We start from the raw sequence: 14,906 nt of genomic DNA, 5'->3' as shown, positions 1-14,906 counted from the left end.
GAACCAAGGTTAAATAGGCGTGTTACAGGGTTTGGTATTATTAGGAGATACTTCAGACATAGTGAGTCAGTCAGTCAGTTCATTTGGACTGATATGCAGAAAGTCAATGCAGTGCAGACCTCAGAAGTTTGGTACAGACAGCCGTGTGAGAGCAGAAGTCAGGTCAAATATCCAGCATTCCAGAATATTAATTATATTATTCAAGAGTAAAATAATTTGAATGCAGAAGCTACAGAAATAATTATCAGCACTGTTATTGGAGACAGTGTGAGTGCAGAAGCTACTGGCTTTAAGATTTGATTTGATATTATTGACATCTACCTCCACTGTACATAATAAAATATTCTTAACCGAACTACAGTGTATGCAGACTTTTATTCTGAAAGATACAAAAAGGTTTTGAAACATAAAGGAGAGACTGGTACCTGTTCAGCACAGTTCTGGGCAATTAAAAGATAAAGACATTAATTCCAGTCTCGTTTCAGTTCTTTCTAGTTATTTCCAGTTCATTCCAGTATTCTACTGTCTTATCGGTTCTTGCACTGTGTTTCTCCCTCTCATTTTCAGTTTTCTGCTTTGCCCTTTGGCCTCTCTAATGCCCCAAAGGTATTCACAAAATGCCTAACTCCTGTGATTGCCTTTTGCATACTCCAAGGCATTCAGACTTTTCCTTATTTAGATGACCTTTTGATTCAGGCATTTTCTGTCAGTTGCCTGTTACAGGCTCTAGAGTTCACCATTTCTCTACTTCTAAGACTGAGGTTCACTATCAACTTTCAAAAGTCTGTCCTGACTCCCTCTCAGGATCATGTATATCTGGGCTGCAGGATTCATTGTCAATGTTGGTCTCTCTTTCACCTCCAAAGGTTTTGTCCTTGACAGCTTTCTTTCAGTCTCTTCTTCCTCTGCCTGCCATTCCAGTAGATGAGTTTCTTTGGGACCTAGGATTCATAGCATCTTCTCTTCGAATGCTTCCTCTTGCCAGACTGTACATGCTGAAGTTTCAAAGCTACCTCAAGTCCGTCTGGCATCAGCATTGCCACCCTCTGCATCTAACCTGTCTGAGTTGTGGGTTGCTGGTGGAAGGCTTATTTTCCTGATTGGTAGTTAGCTTAAAACTTGTTTCTCCACCCTTTCAGAGTGCCTCTCCTTCCTTGTCTCAAGTGGGAATTTTTCATGGTGGATTCAGCAACTTCCTCTCAGCCTAGGCTTGCCCTTTCAGCCTAAGTTTTTTTCTAAAAGCTGTTCTCCAACTTTTCAAACATGGTGTGGCGGGCTTCTTGTGCTCACATGAAAGCTCAGGGTATCTGCCCCCCCCCAATCAGAAGTCAGACCATATAAACATCAAAGAAATGACAGGTCTGATTCTGGCCCTTTAGGGTTTTCATCCTATGCTGTTTCCAAGCCCCATGAAGGTTTATACAGACAACACCTCAGGGATGTGGAATGTCAACAAGCAGGGGGGCACAAAGTCCTACCTTCTTTGCAGACTGGCTTTTCAGGCCTGGGATCTGGCTGTCAGTTATCAGCTAACTCTTCAGGTAGTGTATATTCTTTTCAGAGCACAGTCTAGTGGCAGACTCTTTGAGCAGATCCAGAACACAGGCTCACGAATGTACACTTCACAGAGACATGTTTCTGGACATAGTCCATCAGTGGAGTATTCCTCAGGTAGATCTTTTACCTCCCCTCTGAACAGGCAGTTCCCTCTTTTCTGTTCTGGCATGGAAGATGGACACCCTTTCTTTTCTTTGGAAGAGGATGTTTCCTTATGCCTTCCCTTCCTCTACTTCCAAGAGTCCTGCAGAAGATTCAGCTGACTCCCCAAAAATCTTGCTAGTGAGTCCTTTTTGGCCAAGATAGTACTGGTTCCCTTTCATAATGCATCTGGTCAGGGGCAGTCACCATTAGATGCCGCACCGGTCCTGCTCACACAGGACAAGGTCACTTATCCATCCTCACTTGTCTACTCTTAACTGACACTATGGGTGATAGTTATGTAAAATCTTACTATAACAGTAGATGTCCTTCTGTTCACTGTTAAAGTATTAGGTTTCTCCCTCCATCTTCCTTTTTTCTTTTGGGTTTTAATGACCAAGGGTCCCCTTTTTTCCAACTGCATTTTCTCCCTTTGGATGTGCATAGACATCTTTTTGTCCTATGGAGACTGTTCTCTACTGGGGCAACTCAGTTCTGGGAAACTGCATCTGTATGTCACCTTTATGCCGTACATCCTGTGTGAGGAGCATATGTGTGACATACAGCCCATACAATATCTAAAGGCTTTGGTATACTGGACGGACATTGGGCTATCCTTGGCAGGATATCCCTAAGGTGAAGAATACAGCAACAGTGAGGAGAAGGACATCTATTATGGCAAGACTTTTCATTCAACTGTACTTTCTTCATTGCTGACCTGTTTCTGGATCTACAAGTCCATGGACTTGAGTCCTTCTGCAAAATAAGTGTCTCTGTTATCCAGCAATTGCACAAGATGCAGAAGGGCTGAGGTGATAATAAATCTGAATGCTACTTCCAAGGACACAGCTATAGTAAACAGTTATGAATTGTGAGGCAGGAGCTGTAGTAACACTGCCTCATGAACATCTGAAACCATGATACTTTGAAGTTTCAGTGACAGTTGTTGAGCCTTACTACTTTTAACTTAGAATGGATGAAGGCATTTTTTCAACTAGCTTGTTCTTATCTTTGTGAATTGTTTTCATTAGAGTACATGGTGTATACCAGGCATTTGTGAAGATCCTGTCTGAAGGAGGAATCCGTGGTCTTTGGGCAGGCTGGGTGCCAAATGTACAAAGAGCAGCCCTAGTGAATATGGGAGGTAAGCTCTATGATTTCAGAGGTACTTTCTAGTTGTAAGGCCTGCTGTCATTAATGTAATATTTCCTTACAGAATTTTTAAATTGCAGCTGCTGCATCATTCATTCAATCATTTATTCTTGAGGACCAGCTGTATCCTTTTAAAGGTCATAGGGGAGTCAGAACCTATCCCAGCAAGCAGTGGGTGTAAGACAGACAACTAATTCAGGAAAGGACACCAGTCCATTTTAGGGAGCTGCAGTAAGACAGATAAAATGTTGGTGTTCCATTGAGAAAATTATTGTATAATATAGTATACCATATGAAATTTAGGAAAAAGTAAATTTACACTTGTATTAAGTCATTCTTTTGTTTGGGTTTGTTGTCATAGCACTATTTTTATTGGTAGAATTGCTTGTCAATATTTCACAGTGTTTCATTCATCATAAGGGGTTAGTTTATCTTATGTTTTTTTAACTGGGTAGGTGGACTAGTACAAGGACCCTTTTCAACCATAACTATGGACTAGTTGATAAATGCAAATTACAGACAAAAGAATATAGTTAAAAAAATGAATAGATACAAAGTGTGTGTGTCATAAAATGTTGGTGTTCCATTGGTTAAAGACATCCAGCAACTGTTATGAGGAAGGGTAAAGTAAATATACATTAAGCAATGAAACAAAACTTACAGAAGTACAGAGAGCCAATCAGATGTAGGTAGATGATTTTCAGTAGATTTCTGTAGCTTGGAATTTTGTATGGAACAGAGTGCAGTAATGTGTAGAATGTATTCTAATATAGGAATTTAATACATTTATGGCTGTGGATTGTCTGATTAAAGATTGTGTATGCAATTTTGAGCTGTAATAGTACTTTGTGTGTTACGTACTTTGTGTGTTTATGAAAGGTGAAGTTTGGAAAAATAGAAGGTCTAGGTATTTTTGATCTTTGATGCATTGAAGTGGTGTACTACAGGGATCGGTAATAGTGACAATTGGAGGGGTTGTGATTTTTGTGATGTACCAAATAACATGATACAGCCAAATAAATGTTTGTCACTTCATTAAGTATAGTTTATTTTACTTGTACTGTAAAAAACGTGATGGTCTTTTTACCTCCTTGATTCGTTTACAAGAATTTTGTACTTCGTAGCTCTCTGTACTTCTGTTAAGTTTTGTTTAATTGCTTAATGTATATTGATTTTACCCTTCCTCATAACAGTTGCTGGAGGTCTTTAACCAAAGATCATGAAGTATATTTGTCTACTTCTTTTCTGATAACCACAGCACCAAATGTCAGGGGAACTGTTAAAACTTTCATTTTGTGAAATCTCATGCCACTACTTTTAAGAAAGTTTTGATCTCACAAGAGATTACCTTAAAAGGTACTATTTCCCCCATCTTTTGTGGCTTGATGTACAAGTCCTCCATACCAGTGAACTGTTTTAAGAATAAGGCTTTGTACTGTCTTTCAGATGCATAGGCTGGAAAGGTGCTAAACTGATGATGCTAAAGCCATGTACTACATTGTGGTGCCTCTTGTAATCAGAGTGTCTCAAGGTTTTGTGCCCTTTAAACATAATCTAATGGCATCAGTAAAAGGAGATTGTGGCATTGGAATTCAGATCCCTGCTTAAGAGTAATACTTCACAATGTTTGTCTTGCTGTTGGGGCAGTGGCTTTACAAGCAGCAGGCCTTCAAAGACAGCACACAGCTGCTTGTTTCCTGACCTGAACTGCGGCTGCTGACAAACTGGTGAGTCGGTTAGAAGCTAGTGCAGAACGTCACCCTACCCAAGAAGGACAGAGTGGAGCTTCTTCAGGTGTACCATGAACAGCTATCATTGTACAGGTGGAATCGTATGCATAATTGTAAGTACATGTTAACTCTGAGTCCTGGGCCTTGTGCCTTTAAATACCACATTAGCCCTGTCTTGCTCATGGGCCTTAGACATCGTCTGCCACCAGCTATACTGCAAGCTTAGAGGAACCGGTGTGGCAGTCAGTATAATTAGGATATAGGCTATGAACCCTTAATTAACTGCCGCCTGTAATCCAGGGTTTATTTTTTTATTTTTACTTTCACTTTGCTCCTGTTGGTAGTGAACTGATCACCTTTGTATCAGTTTTAGTCACTGCCCAGGTGACTGTAGTTGCAATCATAACAAAGACAAGGAAAAAGTCAACTTAACAAAACAAGTATACATAATTGCTTAGAATTTTACAAACTAAGAATATCTGCAACATTTACATACATGATATAATGTTACTAGGCCTAAAGGGTTTAAATAGAGGCTGTAAAGGCATATGCAGTGCAAAACAAGTGGCAAAAGTGGTTAGGTGTGGCAACATTTAGATTTTCACATTCAAACATCTTGTTGGACCTCTGTATTTCATCAAGAAATTATAAGTGCAAAGTAATTACAACAGTATGGTAAATTAGCACAGAGTATTAAGGCTCTGGGCTGTTAATAAGCTGTTTCATGTAATTGGGGTACAGAGTTTTCAAAATAAAATTGTTGTTTTACCTACTTTTTTATATATCATCAAGACATATCTTAAGATCACACATACTGAAATACATATAAATATAACTAGACCACAAATTTATACCACGTCAGCTTCATCACCCAAACACTTTAAATAGCAGCAAATAGCAGCAAATACATAAAACACATTAAAACCTTAAAACATGCCCTGGGCAAAAACATCTAAAACGCATACTGCAGAATACCCATTCATATTACTGTCTAGGTCTCGGTAGTCGTCTTTTCTTTAAGATAGGTCGGAGATTAACTTTATCATTAAGACCAGGAGGATGATCAGCTCTACAACGAACAATCCAATGAAGTTCGTTCTCTTGTGTAAAGTTCTCTATGTCTCCACCTCTGGAAGTAGATTTAACAACCTGTATCACACTAAAAGTAAACGTATGTGTTTGGCCATATAACTTACAATGTTTGGCTAAGGCATTATGTTCAGAGCCTAAACGTATGTGATAGACGTGTTCCCTAATGCGTTCTCTTAATTGCCTATTTGTTTTACCACTATAGAATGCTGTACACAGTGAACACTTAGCCAAATATACTACGTTGATACTCATGCAATTCAGTCAGGAAAGAAAACTCCTGACCTGTAATGGGTTGTTTAAAAACATTATCAGTATTAATATATCTGCATTGATTACAGTGATTACAGGGTATAGTATTATAACACAAATCACTAGACTGGGCATCATTCAAATCCATCGGACAATGACAAAGCAACTGCTTCAAATTTCTCTTATTTTTATATATAAACTTGGGTTTAAGACCCACTACACTCTTAATGTCATCATCTATGTTAAGCATGTCCCACCGTTTTTCTATAATGGCTTTAATATTCTGAACATCATTAGTAAAATATATTGGCATACTTAATCCAGTGGACAATTGCGGCTGTCCAGCATCTAAATAATCATTCTTCTCTGAAAAATATGGACGTGCCTTAGTGTCCCTCAACTCACACACCACTGAAATAGCACTGTCAACATCACTACCTTTATAACATCTATCAATAAACCTGGACTTGAGCTCCGACAGTTCCTTCCCAAACCCATCATCAGAAGGGTTAAGTCTGGAGGCTCTCATAATCTGCCCTTTAATTACATTGTCAGAGACATATTTGGGATGCATACTGCTCCTGTGCAGTAAGGTATTCCTGTAGCATGCTTTCCTATGTATGGAGGTGTTCAATAGACCATTCATAAGTCTCACGATGTCAACATCTAAAAAAGAAATATGACTCCTAGATGAACACATAGTAAACCTGAGAAAATCAGTGGAGCTATTTATAAATGAATCAAACTCCACTAATTGGGCTTCACTGCCCCTCCAAATTAAAAAGAGGTCGTCAACAAACCTCCTATAAAAGCCCACATATTGTTGATATCCCCTTGAGGAGAAAAGGGACTCATGTTCCCAATCCGCCATGACAATATGTGCCCATAGCTATGCCATCCTTCTGAATGTAAATATCATCATTAAAGATGAACACATTATTATCCAACACCGTTTCTAAAAATAATGCTAATAGATCTATCATTTTGCCATCCATCTCAGAGTTCAAATCCAGATACCGTTGTACACTGATCACAACCAAATTATTCGGTATGACAGTGAACAGACTTTTAACATCAAAAGTGACTAATATGTAAGAATCATTATCGCTCAAGCTTTTAATATAGTCATAAAGGTCTAATAAAAACTGTTTACTGTCTTTCAAAATAACTGGATTAGCCTCAACAATGGGTCTCAAATAATATTCTATAAATATTGAAAAGGGTTCCGTTAGCCATCCCTGTCCTGCTATAATGGGTCGCATGGGTGGATCAAGAACAGACTTATGCACTTTGGGGAGACCTTTCAACGCCGGAATCAAAGGATTGTTCACTTTCAGATATTTATACAGGCTCCAATTCACATTATAACTTTTCAATAAATCATCCAACATGTCATATACTCGAAATACCTTATTAGTTACTGTTTCCATGTCTATCTTCAGATAAAAAGTATTATCACCCAACATAATATACATACTTCTTAAATAATCTTCCAAATCCAATAACACAATCGGACCTCCCTTATCAGCCGGTCTAATAATTATTGACCGGTCCTTCTTTAATTCATTAAATGCTTTCCGTTGTTGAAAGGTAAAATTATTTCTTCTACATCTCTTTCCTTGCTTTAAATCATTCTCATAATATTTATATAAATCATTTTCTACCACTCTTGTGAACGTGTCTAAAACTGGGTGTAAAGGGGGTACATATGTACTAACCAGTTTAAACATTCTGCTGTGTCCTCCTTCATTATCACAACCAAAATCCAGCCTTAATTGTACAGTCCGTACATACATTCTAACATCCAAAATGGATTCAGTTACATCGCTTCTTCTACTGGGTATAAAGGTAAGTCCTTTGTTAAGGACCTGTTCTTCATAATGGTTTAACCTTCTATGTGACAGGTTCACCATTAAGGACCTTCTACCCTCCCCCACATTTTCTTCAACGTTGGACCAGTGTAATGCCCTTCTGAACCCTTCCGCTTCTGCCGTCCCTGCTCATGGATCTGGTTCTCCCGTATGGGCAGAGATTTACTATCGGGAAAGGGGTCTGTAATCTACCACCTTCTACCACTGTAGGAGCGTTGGCTGATTTACTCAAGCCTGTTTTCCTCCTTACTGCTGGTTCATTAACTAATCTGCTATTACAACTACTGGACTCAGTATCATTGTTAGTATCTATTTCAACATTACCAGGTAATCCTTGTGATACAACTGTGTCAATCTGCCCATTGTCCAGGGTATTCAAAGTACTCACACCAATGACCTTACTATGAATAGGAACAGGTTCATTTTGTAAAACATTCGCACACAAAACATTGTTGTTGGGGGTGTTTACAGTATTATTCACATTGATATCTGAAGCAACAGAAGTCCTTACAACTGAGTCATTCACAGTCACATTCAAGTCTCTGTTGACAGAATTCAGTCTAGGCCAAGTGAACACATGACCTAATTTAAAATCTTTAACGTCTCTTGAGATTTTGTTCCTTTTTTTGCTCAAGAAGACGTTTCTCATACAACAGAACATCATCCATAAGTCTGTCCATGCCTGCCACTGCTTTAGGAAAAGAATATTTCGTAGTAATGGAATCATATAGTTTAGTTACTTTTTTCCTTAGTGAGTCCTCTTTAGGACGATGATAATCAATCAATAACTTCATGTAACTAAAACTGAGTTCCAAATTAAGTTGTTGCCATTTTAGCAGTAAATCAGGAAAAGTGTTAGCTGAAATAGGCATCTTTAAAATACGAAGTCCACGAGGTACTATCCGTTTCTGCAAACATGCCTCAAAATGCTGGCGTTGTAATTGTAATCTCTTTAACTTCAGCAAATCCACTTCTAACCTATTCAGGTCCTCAGCAAGGTTGGCTAGGTTGTCAGCGTTATCGCATTCGGATACACATTCCAAATCTGGTTCGAAGAAAAGTAACAGATTGTCCTCGCCTGAAACACAATCTTGAAACCGGACGGACTTCCGGTTAGTGGTACTCGGTTCCCTTACCGTGTACGCCAATTCTATATCATCATTCATGGTAACTGCCATGCCTTTTTCGTGGAATAAAATATAGATAAACCACAACAATAATGTAAGAAACCACAGAAGGAGCAATGTTCCTGTTATAAAAATCAGGTAAACCAACAAGAGAAACTTCCTCATGCACAGGAACAAAACGGCAGTGTCAATGCATCCAAAAAACTCTCTCGCAAATACAGAGACAAAATGTCAAAGTCCGTATAAAATCAGAACGTCTTTATTATGACATAAAGTAAGCGCTTTCACCGTGAGGCTTCTTCAGACTATACAACCTCTACATAAACCAACTCTTAAATAGCACAAACAATTAAGCTAAATCGTTGACGTTAGCATTCCCTTTTAAAATTTTAAAGTGACATTGCATATATCATCAAGACATATCTTAAGATCACACATACTGAAATACATATCAATATAACTAGACCACAAATTTATACCACATCAGCTTCATCACCCAAACACTTTAAATAGCAGCAAATAGCAGCAAATACATAAAACACATTAAAACCTTAAAACATGCCCTGGGCAAAAACATCTAAAACGCATACTGCAGAATACCCATTCATATTACTGTCTAGGTCTCGGTAGTCGTCTTTTCTTTAAGATAGGTCGGAGATTAACTTTATCATTAAGACCAGGAGGATGATCAGCTCTACAACGAACAATCCAACGAAGTTCGTTCTCTTGTGTAAAGTTCTCTATGTCTCCACCTCTGGAATTAGATTTAACAACCTGTATCACACTAAAAGTAAACATATGTGTTTGGCCATATAACTTACAATGTTTGGCTAAGGCATTATGTTCAGAGCCTAAACGTATGTGATAGACGTGTTCCCTAATGCGTTCTCTTAATTGCCTATTTGTTTTACCAATATAGAATGCTGTACACAGTGAACACTTAGCCAAATATACTACGTTGATACTCATGCAATTCGTACCAGTCAGGAAAGAAAACTCCTGACCTGTAATGGGTTGTTTAAAAACATTATCAGTATTAATATATCTGCATTGATTACAGTGATTACAGGGTATAGTATTATAACACAAATCACTAGACTGGGCATCATTCAAATCCATCGGACAATGACAAAGCAACTGCTTCAAATTTCTCTTATTTTTATATATAAACTTGGGTTTAAGACCCACTACACTCTTAATGTCATCATCTATGTTAAGCATGTCCCACCGTTTTTCTATAATGGCTTTAATATTCTGAACATCATTAGTAAAATATATTGGCATACTTAATCCAGTGGACAATTGCGGCTGTCCAGCATCTAAATAATCATTCAGGGCATGTTTTAAGGTAAGGATATATGCAATGTCACTTTAAAATTTTAAAAGGGAATGCTAACGTCAACGATTTAGCTTAATTGTTTGTGCTATTTAAGAGTTGGTTTATGTAGAGGTTGTATAGTCTGAAGAAGCCTCACGGTGAAAGCGCTTACTTTATGTCATAATAAAGACGTTCTGATTTTATACGGACTTTGACATTTTGTCTCTGTATTTGCGAGAGAGTTTTTTGGATGCATTGACACTGCCGTTTTGTCCCTGTCCATGAGGAAGTATCTCTTGTTGGTTTACCTGATTTTTACAACAGGAACATTGCTCCTTCTGTGGTTTCTTATGTTATTGTTGTGGTTTATCTATAATGAAGTCATTGTTTGTTAGTTACATTAGACCCAAACTTGAGTATAGAATAACAATATGGAAACCCTATAGGAAAACAAGCATGAATAAACTGTAAAGAGTACAGTGGAAATATACCAAGGGCATCCATGGATGTGAAAATCTAAGTTATTATAAAAGACTAAAATATCTGAACCTGTACAGTGTTTCTTACAAATATTTAACAGGAGATCTTATTCAGGTATATAGGGTATTTAGGGACAACTACCTCTGGGAATGCTTTAGGTTATCAAAAGGTACTAGAGAATCATCAGATAACCTATGCAGAAGATTCTATAGGAATGAGAAGTGTACTAATTGGTTCTCTGACAGAGTAGCTGATGCTTAGAACAGACTACCAAATTATATTAAAGCAAGTACTAGTTTAGATATTTTTAAGATTAAGAACAGCCTGGACATTTATTATGGGAACAAGTGTTTTGGTGTATTTGCAAGATAGAAGGGCATTAATGCCTGTGCTTTAAACATTTGTATGTATATATCCCCTCCCACTGATACAAAGTATGTCTTTATATTCGTGTTTTTAGGAATCCTTATTCTCAGTCAAAGGCCATCATACAAAAACTAAATCTTAATCAAAAACCTTGAATACAAGTGGTTTAATCACCTGTCTCTCTCTTTCTCATTCTCTCTCAAGCTATTTGTAGATATATTTCCTAAACCAGATCCTCTATAACTGGCTAATAAACTAGGTATGCTAAATCCTGTCAAAAGCAATCCGCCCTTTACCTCCTGTCCAAACTCCATAGCTACCTCTGGGACACTTGCTGACATTATAAGTGACCACCTGTCAGTCTTTGCAGTCAGAGAACACACCCAACTGCACAAAAGGCATCATTTCCACCAGATGAGAGCCCTCTCCAACTTTCACTCTGACCACTTTAGCAATACCTTAAAACAGTACAACTGGGAAACTCTCACTAGATAATGCACTTACAGAATTTAACAGAGTATTTCTAAATATCATTAACTCACATACATATCCAAGGACTAAAAGACTCAAGGCTAATACTGTCCCTTGGCTGAAAACCAAAACCAAGCAACTTATGAGAGAGAGAGAAGGCAACAATGCTCGGAAGGTCTGACTTCACAACAAAATTGAACAGAAATTTGGATCCAGACCAAACAGTGTACCATTACTGACAAAATAATCCTTCTACACTTCAGTCCAAGGTACAAGTAGACATGATCCAGAACATTTCTGGGCATCAATAAATAACCTCCTTAACCCAGGTCAAGTCACTACCCCAACCCCGTCAACTGCAGATTCTTTCAATAGTCTCTTCCTCTGTGTTTGTTTGCATTTGTAGCTGTGTGTGCCTAAAAATCACCACGCAGAAGGGTGAATTAGCCAGGGATGTAGTTGTTCTTGTTTAATCTGCATTTGAGAGTTCCTTTTCCTTGCTTTTACTTTAAGAAATTCCAGGCAGAAGGTTTTTATCTTGTTTCTCTGAGTTGGGAAGCACTGAAGGAATCTCAAAGTGTGGTTGTTTATTGGCTAGAGGATATAGGAGTCAGTTTACAAGCTTCTTGCTCTGCAATAAACCAGACAAGTTCACAAGGCTCTTTGTTCACTTACAGAAAACTCTAGAACACTTTTCCAGTGTTTCAACTGCATCCAGAGCCACCCAAAGATAAGAATACCTTCTTGATTTACTGCACTTGTCCTTGCTTTATACAGTGATCAGTACTGTTTTTGAGCATTTTTAAAGCATGTATTTAATTTTGTGGTAAAAATAGTCATCTCCCTGTTTCTTCGCTCTTCTAGTTCTGTGTGATTCCATATCTTCCTCGCAGAAGGGCCAGTTAGCCAGGGACTTAGTTGTTTGGTACTTATTTATGTTTAGTCTGCACTTGAAAGCTGCTTTTGCTCTGCTTTTACATTAAGAAATTCCAGAATCATCCATGTTGTGGCAGAAGGTGTTTACCTGATCGGTCTGAGTTGTGAAGCTCTGCAGGAAGCTCAAAGTGTGGTTGTCTGTTTTACTGGAGGGTGTAGGAGTCAGTTGTCAAGCATTTTCTCTACTATAAATCAGGCAAGTTTGCAAGGCTCTTTGTTTACGTATAGATAACTCTGCAGTGCACTTATACTTGCTTTATACAGTGATCCCTACTGTTTTTGAGCATTTTTAAAGCATTTATTTAATTTTGTGGCAAAAATAGTAATGTCTTTGTTTGTTGGCTTTTCTGCTTATGTGTACCAAATCACCTTCCAGAAGCATGACTTAGCCAGGGACTTTGTTATTTAATCTGCACTTGAGAGCTGCTTTTTCTGTATGTTTACATTAGGAAATTCTAGGATTATCCATCTTGTGGCAAAAGGGTGTTTATCTGGTCTATGTGAGCACTCCAAGAATCTTAACATATGGTTGTTTACTGGATAGAGGACATAGGAGTCACATTTCAAGTCACTTTTATTTCTCTGCTGTAAATCAGATAAGTTTGCATGGAGCTGCCCAATGGGTGGTGGCTGTTAGCAGGGCCCTGTATAGTAGCAAACATCTAGACAGTAAAATTTCCCTGTAATGTTAGGATTAGGTCTGAAACCTGTTAAACAGCATGGCATTACGATTTGAAGAGGACTAACTTGTCCTAGCATTATATAATCTCTTGCCGTTACCCCAGAAACTAGTTTCCATATCATTTGCGCTACCATATCCTAACACTATATAACATCTTGACCTTGGCTCCGGAAACTACCCTAGGAGACACCTCATTAACATGTATGTGGAGTGGGATGTCACACCTCTAGCAGACTGCACATACTTGTATTCCAGATGATTTTTTGTAAACTAAACTCAAAAAGCATAAGATAAACAATTGTAAAAAAATTGTGAACGATAAAAGGCATTAAAACTTGCAAATACCGATGTTATCAGTAAGAAGAATTCTTTGCAGTGATAATAATCAGTGGATACATAGTCTTTTCCATAAATACTGTAATTTATTACAATCCACACAACCCCCAAATTATATTTTTCTAAACTTTCAAAAACAAATTTTCATATGTTGAAAATTATACAACCTAGACATGTATTGTTAGAAATAAGCTTTCGCATGGCAAGAAATTCTTCTATAAGTGCATGTTTATTGAGATATATATAGAAATATGAAAATATGTGTTTAATTGTATCATTAGCAATACAAATAATACTAGATATCTCTCAAGATGTGCAACTTATAGTGCAAATATTAAAGACCGTTTTCTTGCAAAATGGGCCCCGTGCCCAGCTGGACATTACCTGGGTAACAAAAATAAATAAATAAATGTAAGGTTTCACCTAACATCATGCAACAGTTTGTAAGTCACTTGGTTTTTGAAGTATTAAGTATATAGAGAAATATTGCTTGTTTTCATAATTTACTAAAAAGCAACTTGCAGTATTTCCAGTACAGTGTGATATAAACCAGCATTTTCAGTGAATTTTATTGTCTCCCACATTAGTGTTTCACACTATACACCTCAATAAAATGCAGGTCTGTATATTATGAAAATATGGATAATATGTGGCAAACAAAGATTAGGACATCCTAGACTAATGATCTCAGCATCATTTTGTCAATGACTCATTGCCCTTTCTAATACTGCTTATTATTATCTGGCAAGTCATTTCATTAAAGAAGCCAGTCCCCAAAAATTTCTGAACACCATAAGGAGTTGTGGGTGTGAACTGGAAGTATGCAAAAAAGGCATTATAGGCTTGAGTGAGTAAAAACCCAGTCATAAATCCTAAACAGACCACCCTATTAAAGGACTGGACAACATGGTTATGCAATTTCCAAATGTTCCTGTGGCCAGATTGGTAGATTTGTGCATCCTAAGGTAATGTAGCAATTGTCTCATTCTCAACCAGTTGATCATTAAAGAAAATAACATGGTATGCAAGAGATGTAAAAACACAACTTAGTTGGAGGTGTACACACACACACACACACACACACACACACACACACACACACACACACACACACACACACACACACACACACACACACACACACAGTCTTATGCTGAGGCACTTAAAGGAAGCTTTCCAAAATCTCAAAGACCTCCAAAGCCACCCAATGGCAACACTGTTCCTCAGTATTCCTAAAGCACACACCAACAGTAACTCCCAACATCTGGCATAAGCCTACATCCGAAGGTCCCCCAAGATACAAGTCCATAAGACAAGCATTTACTTACATAATACTCTTGTCTTTGTGCACTCCATTGTATGACACACAGATGCTCCACTCACCACGTTAGACAAGGA

General features: G+C 37.9%; 1 protein-coding gene across 1 annotated transcript in view; it reads left to right on the top strand.

Annotated features, from left to right (window-relative positions):
* SLC25A27 (solute carrier family 25 member 27) overlaps positions 1 to 14,906 on the top strand; it is a 319,725-nt gene that overhangs the window by 186,128 nt on the left and 118,691 nt on the right. Inside the window, exon 5 of the mRNA XM_044062637.1 lies at positions 2,730 to 2,842. Within this exon, the coding sequence (XP_043918572.1) occupies positions 2,730 to 2,842 (113 nt within the window). The remainder of the gene's footprint in view (positions 1 to 2,729; positions 2,843 to 14,906) is intronic.

The sequence above is a fragment of the Protopterus annectens genome, chromosome 2.part1, assembly GCF_019279795.1.
Source record: "Protopterus annectens isolate FY-2018-M chromosome 2.part1, PAN1.0, whole genome shotgun sequence".
Classification (NCBI taxonomy): Eukaryota; Metazoa; Chordata; order Ceratodontiformes; family Protopteridae; genus Protopterus; species Protopterus annectens.
Note: the sequence above shows the minus strand (reverse complement) of the source record. Positions and strands in the feature narration are given on the sequence as shown.